This window comes from Indicator indicator, chromosome 2, assembly GCF_027791375.1.
Source record: "Indicator indicator isolate 239-I01 chromosome 2, UM_Iind_1.1, whole genome shotgun sequence".
Taxonomy (NCBI): domain Eukaryota; kingdom Metazoa; phylum Chordata; class Aves; order Piciformes; family Indicatoridae; genus Indicator; species Indicator indicator.
The window spans coordinates 12744840-12764091 of NC_072011.1; the positions used below are offsets into that span (position 1 = coordinate 12744840).

Consider the following 19252-nt stretch of genomic DNA (forward strand, 5'->3'; position numbering starts at 1 on the left):
AGGAAAAAAAAAAAAAGGAAAATAAGAGTGCACCCAGCTCACCTTTCTAAATCATGGACTCTTTTCTACACTCTTTTCGCTCACCACTTCTTTGCTAGTTTAATCTTGTAAGTATACCCTCTTATGTAACTTTTTCCAGGACTTGTAAATGATTAAATACTTTTCTCTGGACTCTATGATTTTGTATTGCCCTTGGATGCTGTGCAAGATAAAAAGCAACATATTTGCTTTGGTTACTGTACACATGTGCCTTTTGAATACCTATGTATTAATTCAGCCTATTACAAAATTCCAATTAGTTATTAAAAATGGAGTCAATTTAATTTGAAGAGCCAGAAGAATCACAGTAAAGACTATTTTAATGAAATATTACTAAAACTGAATTTTACTGAAAAAAGTGCTACTAGGTCTATTGTTAGAAAAATATGGCAACCACAGACACTTGAGAAAATACAAGTGATCAAAACTAATCCAAGGTTAATTCTCACAGAGATGAATAACAAATAGCAGCTGTACATTCTAGTAACACTAGCTGGTACACATGAAAGCATTTTGATCCAGTAAATCAACTAGATTCCTACTATATGAAAACAGGAAATAAGATGTGGATAAAAATGATCAAGTCTTTAATGACAGTGTATGTCTCAGCACCTTTCCCCTTCTCTAATCCAGGTGTAAATGAAACTGGAAGAGTATAGCAGCATAATCCCTCTGGGATACCTTCCTTGCCTCTAGCAACATAGACAACATATGAAAGAAATCCCCAGGCTTTCCAGTAGTGTTGTAATCTTTTTTCCTGTATTTGTTGCAGTGTGCCTTTACAGGAGTATCCAGAAGTAATGCACTCTTGTCTGTCATGCATAATGGTTTGGCTAGGAATTTCTCACTACATAGGGGTAAAAGATACTTCAGATTAATTATTACCACTTGGTGTAATGAATAATTCTGGTTTTCAAGTATAGTTAGAAACAAAACATTTAGTAATTTGATTTATAGCAATTGGCTTCAACAAGACAGCTGGTTTCAGCAAGGCTAACAAGTGAGCAACCTGTACTCAATAATTTATTAAATGCAGCCTCTCTCTATTCACCTATTAAAAACAAAAGCTACACAAAAAAATAGAAGTAATTTTGAGTGTTTTAACCTTGAACACTGGAATATATATTATGCAGCAACGATTACATAAATCACTTGAAAAAAAAAAGAATTGTAACTAAGCAACACAGAGCCCGTTTTGAGTCTTGCAAATCAGACAAAACATTAGACTCAATTTTAGGAAAGTACAGGCAAAAGTCAAGTAGTTTGGAAGAAATCTGAAAACAATTTTTAAAGGATTTGTTAGTACCATCTGACTAAATGAACAGCTGTGGAAATCACATTTAAGAAGGATATAGACATTTTGTAATAGAAAATGAATTAAATTTTAGCAGATATTGAACTACCATTGTTTTTTTTTTTGCTTACAAAATATCCCACATTTTAAGATAATAATCAGTCTTCAAAGAAGGGGAACATAAGCTATGCAAAGTTTCTAATCTGTGCTTTTCTGGAGAAGTGAGAATCATTTGGCCTGCTTTGCACATAGCAGTATCTCTAAAGATCTGAAAAAATAGAAAATTAAATAAATAACCCAACAAATTTTTCCCTTGACAAAAAAAAAAAAAATCCTAGTTGCTGTTTTTTGTTTGTTATTCTGCACACAGCATATTCTGACTGCTCACTATAGTCACAGAAACAGGAAAGCTTCTGCACACAATATAGAATCATAGAATCAACCAGGTTGGAAGAGACCTCCAAGATCATCCAGTCCAACCTATCACCCAGCCCTATCCAATCAACTAGACCATGGCACCAAGTGCCTCATCCAGGCTTTTCTTGAACGTCTCCAGCGATGGTGACTCCACCACCTCCCTGGGCAGCCCATTCCAATGGGCAATCACTCTCTCTGTGAAGAACTTCCTCCTAATATCCAGCCTATACCTCCCCTGGCACAACTTGAGACTGTGTCCCCTCGTTCTGCTGCTGGGTGCCTGGGAGAAGAGACCAACCCCCACCTGGCTACAACCTCCCTTCAGGTAGTTGTAGACAGCAATGAGGTCTCCCCTGAGCCTCCTCTTCTCCAGGCTAAACAGTCCCAGCTCCCTCAGCCTCTCCTCATAGGGCTTGTGTTCCAGGCCCCTCACCAGCTTCGTCACCCTTCTCTGGACACATAGTATGTGATATGTAAACAGCAACATAATGCCATATGCAATTGCAACCCAATATAAACATATAGTGGGAGATAGAACAAAAGCTTTTCTTTCCCTTTGCTCCTTCAAACTATGAAGTCCACTCTCCTGAGCAATCTACAGGATGAATGCAAGTGCACTCATTCACATTAGAGAACCCATCAGCAGCCTGTAAACTGAAATATCCATTGACAAGAACATATAAATGCAGCATGTCTCCTGGGCTAAGGCTTTATGATCACATTGTATATCTATAATTAGAATATTACTACATGGACTGAAAACTCTTGAGAGAAAAGCTTCAACGTTTTTTTTTCCTAAACAACCCATATTTAATAGCAGAAAATTTGAATAATCTGTGGGCAGTGCCAAGAATGGCAGTTAAGTGCCCAGAAGTATGTCAAGGTTTTGACAAATCCACATGCAACCTCTATTTATGTCAGGTAGCTGGTAAAGATACTTCTGTAAACCTTGGAGTCAATGAGAGAATTGACACTCATTACAATGAGTGCAAAAGTAGACAGAATATTTAATTGGCACATGATGGAACAGCTGGTTCCACATGAGACAAGTATTAGGTATCTGCTGAAAATCTACCTGCTTACATGGAAGGAGGTCTATACATCAGAAAATTTTCCAAAAGGAATGAGAATTAATACAGGCTACCCAGCACACAAAAGACATATTCCACCACTATTTACAGCATACTTCCTTCTCAATTTACTACCTTATGTAGTGTTGGAGAACCTTCCTCTGCCTCTGTTGGTCCTTCAGGTAGGAGAGGAGCAGAATCTGGTATTAATCGTGAAGGTTGTTCTTCATATTCTTCTGAAAACAGGATCGATAATTCACCATTATGAGTCACTGAAAATTACGGAAAGTATCTGTTTTATGTGACTATCAAAAATCTATCAAAAATGGGATGTAAACTGAAGTAAGTGAAAAAGTGTCTAAGGACAAGTTTTGTATGAGAGTTTATCAAAATGTGCTCACTAAATTTTATTTATATTAGTTAGTTTTAGATGTGATTTAATATAGAGACCATTTATAAAATAGGTTGTTATATGAAAACAATCAAATGTTTATGTGACTAAGAACAAGCTGCATACTGGCAGCAACTCAGCTAATACTTAACAAACGTGTCATATGCATTTCTTTGGGTCCAGTAAAAAGATGGTCACCAACTGAAACAACAAACTGCATGCCATTTTTTTTTTTTCGCCATTTCTCTTGGAACTTTTATTTTTAAGAACAACAGATCATCACTGAAGACCCTTCTAAAGACTGCTCTTTGGCTTATTTTGCAAGGAATAAAGGAAGGAGAAAATGCACAGGATGTGCAAGTGGAGAACAGAGAGGAAGAGCATTAATTAAGCTGATTTTAAGCTGATTTTATCATCATCAGGCTACCACACTGCTACAACCTCTTAAGAAAGAGACAAAAATACAGAGGGAAAGACAGAGGGAGGAACTAGAAAATGGGGGGAAATATCTTGAGAAATCTTGGGTTAACATTGGTAAACACCTGTAAGCAAGTTCAATGCTAAGATATGAGAGTTAACCATTAGTGTTCTTTTAAAATTTCACACTTCAGTCCACTTTTGGGGAACTCCATATTCTCCATTAGACTGAGGGGAAAATCGAGAGCTTTCATAAAAGTAACCAGTTAGATCTAACAGATACTGCCTAATAGCAACCTATGATTTCTGTGAAATGTTTTGATGTGCCCTAGAACACCGCCAAAGCAGGGCACGAATCGGGTGGCTATATGTAAGAAGAGATAAGGAATCAATCCACTTGACTGATAATTAAGCTATTACTGTATAAGCTGGAATATTTAACTAAGTGCCAGTACCTTCTTCAGCCAGGTATGTTAACTTGCTAAGTGGTTAGCTAACATTATACAATTTCTGCATCCCAGTAAGTCAGCATCATGCCATTTTTGTGCTACATAAATTCGTATCTTCAGAACAATAAACTGTAGAGCATAGTAAAATCCTGGACCATCAGTTAAACCTGCACTGGTATACCAGGAAGACAGCAGTAAACTTACTTTCACCAGCCACATAATTAGCTGGAAAATAGCCTTGCTGTCCATTTGCTAGGCTGCCAAACCACCAGTTATCATTATCTTTGTATAACACTTGGATAATGTCACTGCGATGGATGGTTAGCTCATCTGATCGATGCGCTGTGTAGTCATAAAGAGCCACTACCTAAAAGAGAGATAAGAGCACCACAGCTTTATCACAACCATGCCACAGAGAAAAAAGCGCAACATTCACTTCCTCTTGCAGAAAAGCAGCTGAAACCAAAGCTGCACTTTGGTAAAAGCTGAGGCTGTCTCAAGTTTTGCTAATGGGATCAGGGGTGGTGGGAAAGCAGCAGGAGAGGCAAGATAAAGGACTGTGGGATTGTAGAAATAGTTAAGAACATTCAATTCACTAAGATTAGCTTCAAAACAGCAGCTGCTAGTTTTATAAGCAATTTACTTGTGAAGCAAAGGGAAGAGAAAAAAAAACACACAACCTTCATATATTTACTTTCTCAGAATTGCTACACCACCTTCATATCCCATTCTGTGTGTGCTCATGAAGCATATGTGTTTGAATAAACACTTCAGCAGCATGACAGTTTTACTGAAGGAAATTATTATTGTTTTCTTCAGCAACAAGTATTTGCATATACAATTGTACAAATACCTAACCTGCCAAAATTACATTTATATTCCACTTCACACAATAAATCCATTTGCCAGTAAAACACAGGGCATCTATACCTTTCTGAAAAGAAGTACTAGCAGTGATCAGCACCATGCATACTACAAGAAGGTAGCTGATCCTTAGGGTCCCTTCCTACCTGGCATTCTGTGATTCCATGATTACCAGAAACCCAATTTCAACACTGCATATCCAAATATTGCCCTGCAGACAAAAATCTGTCCTGAGGGACTCAAAAAGGACTGAAAACAAGTGAACTCTAGGAATAAGGGAATTGCTCACTTTACTCATCATAAGTGAAGAGTAAAATTATGACCTATTCTACACAAAGAACACTGCTTCCCTACATATAATCTTCACTTCAGATACCTCTATGAAAATCTAAGAGGTCAGAAACAGGGTCTGTTAGAAAGTTATAGGTGACTGATGGAGACAGCAAAATTATTATGAAAATGGGGACCTGGAGAAAATACTTCCTTTTTTTACAACTCATGCATATATTGAAATCCTAAGACTGCTGAACTGCGCAGCTTTTCATATTTTTGTTTCTCTTTTGAGTAAGATCATCTGTGAGCTGAGTGTAAAAATACTGACAAGGTCATTTAGTTTTTTCATAATTCCCTATGAGCAATCAAGTGGATTACATCAGTTATGAATGACAAAAGATGGAAATGATTCTACCATTGCAAATTCTATTATGTAATTTGTGAGCTGGTCATCATGAAAAAATTTCTATGAGCATAGTTCTTAGTAGCTGGGAAATTCACTCAAATATGCATTCATAAAGACGTGAAACAATGAAATATCCTTTAGAATAACTCTCCTCTCTGCATTAGGAAAGCTAATACAGTAATTACAAATGTTGGCAATATACAGATATGATCTATAGAATAGAACCAAACTAAAATATACTAATGAGTACCATAGAGAAACAGTACAGAAATGGAAGCTTGCATGATTATGTCCAGCAAGGGGTGCTCTAACAGTGCCCACTTCAGTTAAGTGACAAAAGTTTCCTTAGCAGTACTATGAAAATCATGAGGTCGCTCAAGGTTCAAGAAGAAAAAAAAAGATAACACTAATTATTTGATAGCATGAAAAACAATGAAAGCCAGAACAACAAATATTTCTCTCTGCAATGTCTTTTGTAAGATCTGGTGTGAAGTGGGTAGATTCAGATTGGATGTTAGAAAGAAGTTCTTCCCCATGAGGGTGGTGAGACACTGAAACAGGTTGCCCAGAGAGGTGACAGAAGGCCCATCCCTGGAAGTTTTTAAGGCCAGGCTCTGAGCAACCTGATCTAATCTAACCCTGCCCATAGCAGTGGGGTTGGAACGAGATGATCCTTGAGGTCCCTTCCAACCCTGACAATTCTATGATTTTATGTTTCTTTTGGAAAAAATTCCAAAAATTCAGTAACAGGAAACACTGCCAACAAACAGCTCAAACCTATTGAGCAAGTCCCACTGTCTGTCTCCCAGAAATAAAAAATGAAAATACCAGTGTGTCTTGTAATACAACTGGTTTAGCAAGCCTAACAATTTAAATGAAATGTAGAAATTGCTATTATATTCTCTGGAGACATATGATCAGAAAATGACCATAGGGAGATACAAGAAATGCATCTCAGGCCCAAACAAGAATGTAAAACACTCACAATTACGCCCAATGCAATATAACTTCTTCTGTTGTGACATTTAGGCACATGGTAAGTTCTGGTTTGCTTTAAGTTCAAGCACAAAATAAATAAATAATGATATTGATATTCATGAACATTTACAAAATTGTTTTTCAAAAGTGATATAAAAAAAGCAGTAATGTAGCTATGCTGGTTTTGAACACGTCTGTAAAAACTATAAAATCTAGGGCAGCAAAAAAAAAAAAATAATTCCATGAGATCATGCTAAAACAAACAAAAACCAAACCAAACCAAACCAAACAAGTTCTTTCAAAAGCACAGATACAGTGTAACAGGTATAGAAAGCATTGAGAAAAAAAAAAAAAAAAAATCACATAATACTCACTGTCTCTTGCCTAAGTGGACAACTGCTTCCTCCTCTCAGTCCCAGGGCAGTCAGGCAGTCATCATTCTACAAGTAATTATTAAAAAAGTTGAATATGAAATATTTTTATAAACTATAATTTTGAGTATTTTTATGTCTACTGTAAAGCACTAAGAATTATCTGTAATAAAATCTTTTTATTACAAAAGAGAAAGCAGAAGTGGTATTAGGCAACAATGAGTAATACTGGATATTTGCAAGTACGCACACTGCAGTAGAGACAGCATGGAGGAAGGCAGAGGATTGATGACTATGAAGTATAAGCTTGTTTGCATTGCAAATACTACAGCAAATGTTTAAGAAGTTGTTGCAGTGAACTTTACCTCTGAACCACTATGCAAAAGATGGCACTTTCATATAATGGAGAGTTTCAGGTTGGTCTTAATCACCAATGCTTTCCATTTACTTCTAATTGTTCTACCTTTATCACTTACTGTTCAGACTTCCAACAAAGTCAAAGGGGTAGCAGGTATGCAGTGAAATAATTAAGATGTGCCTGTACCTATAAAATTTGGTTTCTGTCAAACAAAACAATTCTTCATTTGAAAAAAGATTAAAACCAGAAAAACTATTAAAATTAGCTGAGGAACAACAAACTAGGAAGAGATGGAAGTCTTTTCTTGGTATTACTTAAATTTTTTCAAAGGCCTGTTTTCAAAATCGGGAAATCAGTTCCTCCTAGATTGTGTGTGCCAAAAGACACAAAATATAACACAGAATAGAAATCTTACACAGCAATGAAAATATTTCAAAGAATCAAATGTGAGCTTTGTTAAGCAAACATTTCCACCCATAGCAGAGTGTACTGCATTATAAACAACATTCAAATTTCAAGATTTCTACCCAACATGCTTCACCTTTTTCATAATTTATAGCCCCTCCTTTAATTGTCTTTTGCTTTAACTTCTTTTTCTTCTCTTGCTTTGTCACATACATCGAAAATGTATTGCTCTTTTTAAACAAAAAACGATCACAGAAAATATTTTGGTTTGGTTTTTTGATATGCTTTTTTTGCTTGTGAGGCTTATTATTATTCTCAAAATTAGGCTGATCCAAGGAGAATCATTAGTGCAGTCCTTAGCAGAATAAATGGCATTCTCCAGAACATAGATTCTTCCCTTCAACATTTTTTTCCTGAGCCTGGTTTACACCATACGGAAAAGAAATCACTGACTATCCTGAACACAGAGATTACATCTAGCCTCCAGATTGTTTCAATAGTGCCACAGTAGTTACAGACACACTAACAAGTATAAAAGCAAACAGACTCATTCATTTCTTATCATCTGCGAGAACATCTAAGCCTACCACCTAAAGAGTTCTGAGTAATTATGCACATACACAGACTAAAAAAAACCACCAACAGTGTAACAGCGTAACTGCCTGATTTGATAAACAAATTTTGAACAAAGACTGGTGGAGCTGCAGTTCAGAGTACGTGGCTTGTTCAGTGGTCTACTGGTAGTCAGCATTGCCTTACAGGTTTCAGCTAATTCTCATTTTCCATTCTCAAGGTTAAGAGAACTGTGCAGGCAATGTGCTTAGCCCGTGGGATGGGAGTGCCTCCTGTTGCTCAAAAATGATTCATCAGAATTATTAGCAGTATTATTTAGGTATCTAGTTCAGGTACTCGTATTGCCCCATTATTGTGTCTCAACCTCTCTTTTTAATAAAGTATTCATGCACTCTCAAACACTCAACATAAGAAGAGCTTGAAGAGAACCAGATACTTGGAAATATGCTAAAATCCATGAGTCACACTGAGACTATGTTGAATGTTCTCGAACACTTTGTTAAACTTCTAAGGCAGCAACATTCCAAAGTTTCCTCTTAAAGAGACACTCTGTGGGGGCTGCACATATCCCCTGTCTCCAGCAGGACTGGGGAATTGCCAGGGCAGCCTACCACTGACATAGCTACCGCCAGGCAGCAGAGCTACCTCTGGTGAGCCACACCACTTCTTGGACAGTGTCAAACACTAGTTACACTGCAAGTTACACACAGTGTCAAATACTAGTTAGTTACATTGCGAGTTACACAGTGTGAAATACTAGTTACACTGCAAGTTACAGTGAAGATGACTGGCCTTTCAATTTAGAAACATTTTTTAACATTGTTCCAACAATAAGCCACATTTTCAGTATTCCATACTGAAGTGTAGGAATACATCGCTTTTAACACTATATTAAGATCCCTTTTCTTGTTTTTTTTTTTTTTTTGTTTTTGTTTTAAATGCAAGATGGAAACTAGTTAGTCCTTTTCTTCCATCAGAACAGATGTGGGGCTATAGTCGTGTTCTGAGGAGGCAAACCATCTGGGAGAAACAGGAACAAAATGCTTGCTGAAAATGCTTGCCATTTCACTCTGATTTTGGTTGCAGAAAGGTGCTAGGAGCTTTCAGCATGAGGAACATCCTCAAAAGAAAACAAACAGATCCAGCAGTTGATGCAGAGTTCTAGATCATAGAATATCATGCTGGTTATTCATGACTAAGCTACTTAGTCTTGGCATTCATAACACACACACACACACACACACAATCACCCCAAAATGTTTTAAGACACTAGTACAAAAGAAAGCACTACAGGTAAGAGTAAACTGCTAAATAAGTTGCTGTATCAAGTGTCACTGAAATAAAGTTTATCGTTTATTTTGAATTGGGCAATTTCAGTGACTGTGGTAATGGAGGTTTTGCTTTTATCATGCTGATGTACAGCAGCCAAAGGTTTTGGACATCAGAAAGCATACTTTCCTTTGGAAAAAGCAACACTGAGTAAGAACAAGTGATATCTCATTACTGTCTTTTCTGTAAAAATCCCAGCATTTCATTTCTGCTGTGGAACAAATATATTTCATATACCACATTAACAAAGTTTAAAGGAAAACAAATATTGAAAAATTTGAAGTCTACCAGTGGTTTCTCATGCTTCTTCCTTATATAAAAATACATCCTCCATTGTAACACAATAAACATACAGATTAAGTCTCACTTCTAATTAGTCATTAACTCTTAATAACTACATTTGAAAACTAAGTTTTTCTAAGATTAAGGTTAAGCAGTGACTACACATACTGGGCTGATCCCAAATGCGTGTGTGTGCAGGGCCAAAGCCACCTTCCCTGCTTTTCCAGTTCAGAGTGACAGGCTCAGTGACAATGAAGAAGGGAAACATTATTCTATTGGATGCTGCACAGTGCCACTGCTTCTCTCCACTCCACTTCCCTATACCTGTTATCTGCCAGAATGGAAGAGATACTGCTCATGCAAACACTCTGGTGAAGACACGGGGATTAAGTGTCAAAGCTTCTCTTGTCTGTTCACTAAATCTGTGCCTCCGTGTTTAATAGCCTAAGTTCTGATATTCTTCCCTTTTGGGTTTTTTGGTTGTTGTTGCTGGTTTTATGGTGGGTTTTTTTTTTATTTTCATTTTTTAAAAGGAGACAAAGAATGAAATGAACCTGCAGTGCTCAAAATAACTCACAACTGGCTTGTAAATGAGAAAATATGGAAAACGTAAGAATTCTAAAAAGACAATCTGAATTTTTACAGTTGCTCCATTGCTTTCATTTTTCCTTTTGAACCCAAAGGTTACAAATGTACTTAATCCTCACCTTCCCCAACAATGCCATGCAATCTCCTTAACCTAGTAACTGAAGTTTAAAGTGAAACGCTAAATAAGCTGAGACTTAGCATAAAATAATTAAAGATTGTTAGCAGTATCATATTTCTGTTCTTGTTCTCTAATTCAATTAATTGTCAACACACTCCTACCTCAGGACATCTAAATGACAAATTTAGTCTACAGGAAAAGAAGTCCAAGGCCAGAATTAATAGCTAAATTAAAATGATTCTAAAAACCATTAATTGCTAAGAATAATGTACTCTTCTTTGGTCTTAATTAATCTGTCTGTAGACACTATAAAGCTACCTCCTTAGGCTTCAGATGACTACAATCTTTATTTGATTACAGCCCTTCAATATTTAATGAGCATGGGAATCTATAATCTGCCTAGAGGAAAAAAGAAAAGAAAACAAAACAAAACTGTGCCAGGCTGCACTTTATTGAAACCTGCAATGCACAAACAGAAAACAGAAATGCAAACACAGCTGCTTTAGTAAACCCTACAGGGATAAAAAACATAAAAACAGAAGGAAAAAAGACACAAAAAAAGATCAATTCAGAAACATGTAAAATATTCCAGCTCCTCAAATTATTTAAAATCTCTTCAACTATTTCGTTATTTGTAAATATGTTACATTCTTGATATAACTTAGAGTTTACCAGTGCTTACAACTTATGTATTACTGCATTTACAAAAGAAAAAAAATGTTCAAAACCTGAATTTAACTCCTTCAGAAAAAGAACAAATTAGCTGCTATTTAGCATTTTCCAAAACAGTAGATCCTGTGTTTGTAGAGCTATTGTGATGGAGAAACTAAAATACTGATTGAATAATTTATACTTTTTCTTAAAAGTTACATGTTGACAGCTAAAAAAATTTAAAATGTGAAAACAAGAATCATTTGGCTACTAACAAAACAACAACACATTCTTTTGAAATTTCTTGGTGACCCTATGTATCTTATGATATTTACACAGTATTACAAAATAGATTCTGTTTCATAAGGTAGATAAAAAAAATATCCCTGAATCAACCCAAACCCAAACTTCAAATCCAAACTGTAAAACACCTATGAATGATCCAAGTTAATTTATGTGAATATCCAACAGTTCTCTGGAAGATTACTATTAGCATGCAATTAAGACAGAATATTAAATCACGGCATTCTGTCCATGGGTGTAGGAGGATTAATATGTCAAGTAAAACAGGCCCATCCTTCTAGAGCCACACTACATTCAGTATTCAGAAGCACCACTTGTTCTTCATCCCCCAGTCTCTCCACTTGTTTTGTGGTTAATCCAGGTTTATCACGTGTACAGTTAGAATTAATGGCATTTACAGATCCTGTTGGATTTTTAGTATGGTGATCAGCATATCAGAAAGAACGGAACAAATATAATTACTAGCACTTTCCAATCAACATTTAACAGGTAAGTAATTAAATAAAGAGAGGATGGCTGTGATTTCGCTTGTTGCAAAAAGGTGAAGTATGAGTAAACAATAAAAACATGGTGTTGCAAATAGGATTCAAGTTACTATCCCAGCTTTCTCTACCTATTTCTCAATGTCTGCATTCTTAGTAATAATAAAACCCAGAGGACTGTGATTTCAGTTTATTTATTTCTAAAACATCAAAAAGTAATTAATGAAAAAAATAAATAGCTTTTAATTTGTAAATATCTGATGTTGCCACCAGCTGGCTGCAGCACGAGCTTAAAGCCCATGTAGAAAATTTGCTTGAAGATATCAGAATAAAGACAGGTAAAAAAAACCCCAACATCCTCCTTTCTACAATGAGAAATTCTGAATAACGACATTTTATAGTTAAAAATCAATTTTAAAAAATGCAAAAATAGAATTCCTTACCGTCTGTAGTCTACCCAATAGTGTTCGGCTAAGAGGATTTCCTACTGGGCTGAAACACCCTGTGAGAAGAAAAGGATGTGAATTTTCTGCTTGTTATCCTTTCCATCGAATAAACCATTTTATTTTAAAATCATTATGTTAGCAGGATATATTTGACAAAATTCTAATGAAAAGCAGCAGCATCTTTCAGCCACAACTATGCATCCTTCAGTCAGGAACAGTTGGAGGGTTTATTTAACTAACAGACCTGACACAAGGTTAACTAATCCAATATTTCCATTCAAATGATTTGGAGAAATAAGTCAAGCCATGTCCACATGCCACCTCATGCTCAAAGCTGACCCTATTATCTAGGCTGTATTGCTTTTCTCTTCATTGAATTTCTGAGTAATGCATACAAAGTTTTCCAACAGAAATGATCACAAAAACTCTCAAAGGAATTACTTCCTTATTTTATCTGAAAGAATAACTATGCCTATTCAGTAGTTCCCTTTGATCATCTGAGTTCCTATCAGAACACATCTTGCTGTTTATTTTATTCACTCTCTACGTACTGCATTTGAACAAGTACTTGTAAATTCTTTTCTTTTCAAACTATTATGTTAACTACTAAGATCAGGAAAATCCTTTCATCATCTATGGATTTATCTTTTTGTTATTGGTCTCCTCCGCTCTATACTTAAGAAAACATCTTAAAAGGAAAAGATACAGAAATCTGAAAAATTGTTGAGCAGGACAGTGAAATATGCTGGCGTGGGTTTCTGAAGTATAGAGACGCCAGACAACACAGAGTTAAGCTCACTTGATTTTTCTCTGAATCCCTTTGTACCAGTCTATTTTCTGAAGCCCAGTGGTTTTGACTTTCACAGGAGATTTACTCATTAATGTTTAATCATTAAGATATTTAGTTATTTCTAAATATAATAAAAGCTGCAAGCTCAAATAATCAGCTAAACTATGCTCATGCAGATCTCATGCACATGAATGATTTTGTACCTGTGATAAATCTTAAAGAAGTGCAATAATTAATTTTTAGATGTTGTGCAGGAATTAAAGGTTTTCTGATCTGATCTTAATTTCAGAAAAGGTGGTAAAAATTCCAAAATACTTAATTTTGAAAATCTTAGTTTGGCTTTTACTACTTTATATCTCTCTCTTTTCAGAAGAAGAAAGAGATGAGAATAGAAATAATTTTCTGAATTTAACCCCATAGTTGAAGACGGAAGACCTCAAGCCTACCTTTCTTCAGATAAGATATTTGTTACAACATTTGTTCAGCACTAAGTCAGTGAGAACATTGCTCCTAGTGATTTGTTATCTACATACCCATACAGTTACAAAACACGGTGCCACAAAGATGATACTACATATGGATATACTGTTGCATACAAATGTCATATCAATTCTTTGAATTAAAAGAAAAAAATCCAACAAACACAAGACCAATAAAATGTCTACATGGTAAAAACCCCACGTTTTTCTTTTGACAGCTGTAAGATTTTTAGTTTGAGCATTGTAGCGTTGTGCCAGTTCACAGAAACTCATTCTAAGATAAAAGCTATATGAAACATGTAAAACATACGATGAAAGCAACTGTTTGTTTGGAAAAACCTTACAACTTTAATTAAACAAAAAAATGTTTGAAAATGTCTGTATTTTTATCAGTAATATCACTGATTTTCTTGTTCTCCTGAAGAAAAGATGTATTACCCCCAAGTACTTCTGGACTGTATGTTTATTACATGAGTACTCCTGAGTAGTCTCCATCTTTCGCTGCTTGTGAGATGAAAACTTTATGGTTGGGCTGATATCCCCCCAAACCTCCATAAAGGGCAGCACAGACCTGTTCTGCTGCAAGCGTAGGAAAGAGACAGATGTGTAACTCAAAGTTGTAAAGAGTACTGAATTCTAGCAGCTGGTACTGGTTTTGACTTCATACTTCCCATAACTAGAGCCTTCTTTCAAAACAAGCAGGAAATTCTTATTATTCCACTTGAGTTGTAAATACTAAATAGACCTTGGCACTCCACAGAGCCAGTGCTATTTGTTCACACTAATCATGTTGGGATACTCCAAACTACTCTTTAGTGTCATTTTTTAGCTGTTTTCAGTTATAAAGCATCCCTTTAGTAGCTCCTACATTCAGAACAGTCATTTAAAACAAAACAAAAACCCCCACAAAACCCAGCCCCCATGAATCTTCAAACTCAAATCTTCCTCATTCACAAAACAACGCCTATTTGACAAGTGAGGGAATATTCATCCCTTCTTTCTCAAATGATGCAGGAGATTCTTAAAGCCTTTTTACACAGCTATTGGCTTGACGTGGTTCCATGCTTGATGAAGCGTGTAAATGACACCAAGCAGGTGTGACGAACAGCCTCAGTAATGCTTTGCTCTGATCCAGGCAGTGCAAACTTTTCAACTACTATAGCAATGTACTTAAAATCGTGGCCAGGAATGAAAAATTGCATTTCCACTCCATCCAAAAATGAATTTTACAGGACACTGTGACCTACTGAGACCACCACTTAGCTTGAGTTTTCACAGAGGTCATTACATCCCTTGTAAGGTCAAACCTGAGAAAAAAACACCACCCATGTCAACCTAGCCTGTCTTATGGATGCCTCAGAATCACTAATGGAGAAGCATTTTTATTGATTCATAGGGTTTACTTGAACTTTCCAACAATTCAAGTAATTTCCAACAATTCTCAACAGCATTTGCTGTATTCACCTTCACAATCCTGTAATCTCAAGAAGCTAATCTTCTCTATGAAAATATTAACATCTGAATTAATGTATTTCTTATTAGTCTTCATTGATTCTTCAGCAGTTTCTCTTATATGGAATTTTATCTGAAAGAAAAAATTATTTCTAGAAAATCCTACTGCAAACGTCTAAATGCAATGTCACATGTCTCAAATTGATTGTGGTAATGCTTTTTCTTAAATGATCAGAATTTTCACATTGACACAATTTAACAGCAGGACAGCTCTTTATAGTCCACACAATCCTCTTGCTACCATTATCTTGTGAATCCATGCAATGTGCTGACTTTAGGTAAATGCCTACCAAAGAAGAGGTATTTTCTGAAAGATAGCATAGCTATCTGCCTTGAGAGGGAGTCTGAAACTCTACTTGTTTCCTGTACAATTGGCACAGTGAAATGAAAGTCTACCCTTAGTGACCCTGGGTCACTTCTGGCAATATATCCTCTGCCAGTGTAATTGCAACTAATGGGAAAAGAAGACAGAAACCAGTAGTTGTCTTCCTATCCAAAATATGTCTGTACTACTAGGTTTCTTTTTTATGCTTTCACTGAAAAACTACCCTCTGTTCTAGATAAATGCATTAGTGTGAAGTGATCAAATCTGAAATAGTTGGGCTGAAATACACATGAAGTAGATGAGTTCACTTCCAAACAGACTGAAACAGCAACAATGGCCCCAAATAGCACTTGTAATAATTAAGAACATTTCCTTTTTGAGAACAGTATCTTTAGCTATTACATTTGGTTTTAATTAACAGCAAGACATCCAGAATAGGGAAGAAAGTCCATCTAGGAAGATGAGTAATTCCATTACTATCCTACTGGAGTGTTTACAGTCACCTACTATTAAAGGTTTATGTGAAAAATTCCACTTAATATAGGCTGTTAATCAGTAAAGGTATTTGTGTATCATAAATCTCTAAAGATTCCAGTCTCATGGAATCATTATTGAAAGAATCATCATTCAGACCCTTCTGTGATGAACCCCTCTAAAACATGCACAGAGGGAAAAAAATTAATTGTACCTATTCCAGTTCCATATTATTCTAAAGTTTGTACTAACTATTAACATCTAAAAAAATGCACAAACAAATTGTGAAAGACACGAAAACAACCTATGTCTCTAGGAAATAGTATTTCTTATTGCAGACATTCTTCTCATGATTTATATTGTGGCCTCTTGTAAGGTGGCGTATGTAAAATAAACCCAAATAAACAACAAATACTAGGGGGAAAAAAGCCAACTCCAATATGAGATAAATATGTGTTTATCAGCTCAGTCCTTTTCCTAATCATATTCTGTGGCTTTAAAACTGTTCCCAGTAAACAGAATTATGTTTTCAGCACAGTCACCTATTCAAAAGTATGGCCTTTGTGACCAAAAGATCATTCAATATGCAGCATAATCTTTAGGTTTCAATGGATAGTTCTGAGGTTTCTTTAGAAGTACAGGTTTTCAGAGCAGTATTCCTCAGTTCTTTCTGTAATTTTATTTTTCAGACTAGGTATAATATCATTCTGTAATGATCTAAATATATATTAATATTCCCTTCAAGGCTTTATCTTCACAACAGTTATGCTTTAACAGATCAAACGGGATTCATTAAACAAAAAGGTTGTTTATATTTTGGTTAAGAACCTGTCTTCCTTTACTTAAACACAGGATCACAAATACTTTCAAAGCCCACTGCAAACACTTTCAGTTGCAGTTCACACAAAATCAAAGGAATGGATGCATCCACTGAACACAAGTGTGCTTTCTTGTTTCACCAGCAAAATACATGTTTTACTAAGATCTAATGCTGTAGGAGGAAACCCACCTCAAAGTCTGCTCTACGTAACTTCATCTAGCACCTATGATCTTGAACGTATTCCAAGCTGAATAGGAGAACATATAGGATGCAACTGTATTGCAAACTGTTTCAATGAAGCTTAATCTGAGCACAGCTTTTAAAACTACTTTGGAACACATTTGGCTGAAGGCAGAGCAAGAAAATTGCAATTCAAAAGCAGTGCAATGTGAGAAAAGGAAGAGCATCGTTAGCATTCTTTCTAATACAGTGTTCTCTATGATGCCCAAGAAAACTGTTAATTCTCTTGAGAGCTTGTATCTTGCAAGCCACTTAAAATGTGTGTTCTCAGCAGAGATGGCTTTCGCATGCTATTTTTAAGTGTGTATACAGAAGTGCTGTGATGGCACCACTACTGAACGCAAAGACTTCCACAAACACCTAAGGTTCTTGCAACATATTCTGCACTGTAGAAGTCTACTCAGCATTAGATGAGTCCTTTCTGTTATTAGCCCTCTCCCTGTCTTTTCCTTACTTTTTTTTCTGTTGGAGCATCTGGAAAACATTCAACTATCTCCTCTATATCACTTTCATTTTCTATAGAACAAATAAAATCCCTTTCTGCTACTGTGTTACTTTCTGTAAGTTAAATACAGAAACTTTTGTTAATTTATTTTACCAGTTGGACACAAGAGCTGGTTTCATGCTGTATACACTTAAAAAAATGAGAGAGAATCTTTTGCTATACTGCTGCCAGATGTCACTTCCCCAATTAATGCAGTGATTGATTTAGATGGCAATGACAAAACCAGAACAAATAAAGAAACCTAAGTCCCTCCCATAAGCCAAAACAGAGCTGCACTCATCAGTGAAAAAGCATAATTTCTTTTTGTTTCCCTTCCCCATCCCCATGAATACATTGAACGTTTATAAACTAACAAGATAAAAGAAACTTTTATCTCATGTCGGTAGATCAGTTTATAAACTAACAAGATAAAAGAAACTTTTAGCTCATGTCGGTAGATCAGGCTGTAGCTGCCATTCAAAATACTCTACTATATAGAAAAGTTGGCAGAGAAGGATAAGCTTTCAACAAAAATGTATGAACTATTTATCTTTTAACCAATCCTTTACTAAATTCTGGTATTCAAACCAGTTATCTAGAAAAGCAAGTCTAGGGAGTTACACGTTCAGTACCATGCAGTTCCACACATACTGCTGCTGCTGTTTCCAGTAGATGCCCCGGTTCCAGATACTGGAAGAAATCACAGAATGTTAGGGGTTGGAAGGGACATCGAAAGATCATCTAGTCCAATCCTGCTGCCAGAGCTGGATCAAGTAGAGTTATCCTTAGCTACTGCATCTGCTGGTCTCTGATTTCCTAACCCAAATGACCAAGTACACTAATGGCAAAGCTATGTAAATACTGGAGCAGTAGAATAGAGCAGGGCTTGAATTCACACCTGTAGCTCCACAGCAAGATACTTCCCCTATAACATCAACTAATTCCAAACCTCATCTAGCAGACCTCCAAATCAGACAGCATCAACACGACAGAACCCACTATGCTTCTGGCAGTGCCATATCCCACAAGATTATTAAATCTACCATCAGAAAAAAGGAATGAATAGAGATAGTCATTCAAGGTTAGCCACCATTTTCATTCCCATTTCAAGGTGTATAAAGGCATAAACATATATTTGCTCCAAAATCTTAGAATAATCTCCCAGAAGAAAGTACAGAGACAGTCTGTGACTGACTTTGAGGAGAATATTGTTTCATACAAATACATTTTTCTGTATTTGGGCACAATGTACAGGCAGAATTTGGCCCTTATTTACAAAGCTATAATGAAGTAAGAACTATTGCATCACAAAAACAATTAAAAATCCAACTTTTTAATTAGAGATTAAAATCAAATACATTTAGTAGCCTACACACCCACCCAATTATTTCTGACTAATCTTATCAAATCATCATCTTACATTTTTCTTCCAAATGTTAGGTTTCTACAGTACCATATATAAACAATGCAAGTAGTAGCACGTGTCCAAAGCATTCTTTTGAAGTAAAGAACATTTATTGAATTAATGCTAATCAGGAATGTGCTAATTTATGACAACCTCCAACGTTACATCATAATGGCAGTAGATACAACTGAAAATGAGCAGGGATTGGTTATAGTATCC

General features: G+C 35.9%; 1 protein-coding gene across 1 annotated transcript in view; it reads right to left on the minus strand.

Moving 5' to 3' along the window:
- Positions 1–19252, minus strand: part of AHI1 (Abelson helper integration site 1) — an 86215-nt gene that overhangs the window by 8047 nt on the left and 58916 nt on the right. Inside the window, exons 19-22 of the mRNA XM_054393440.1 lie at positions 12502–12560; positions 6973–7038; positions 4282–4444; positions 2956–3056 (exon numbers count right to left, since the gene is read on the minus strand). Of these exons, the coding sequence (XP_054249415.1) occupies positions 2956–3056; positions 4282–4444; positions 6973–7038; positions 12502–12560 (389 nt within the window). The remainder of the gene's footprint in view (positions 1–2955; positions 3057–4281; positions 4445–6972; positions 7039–12501; positions 12561–19252) is intronic.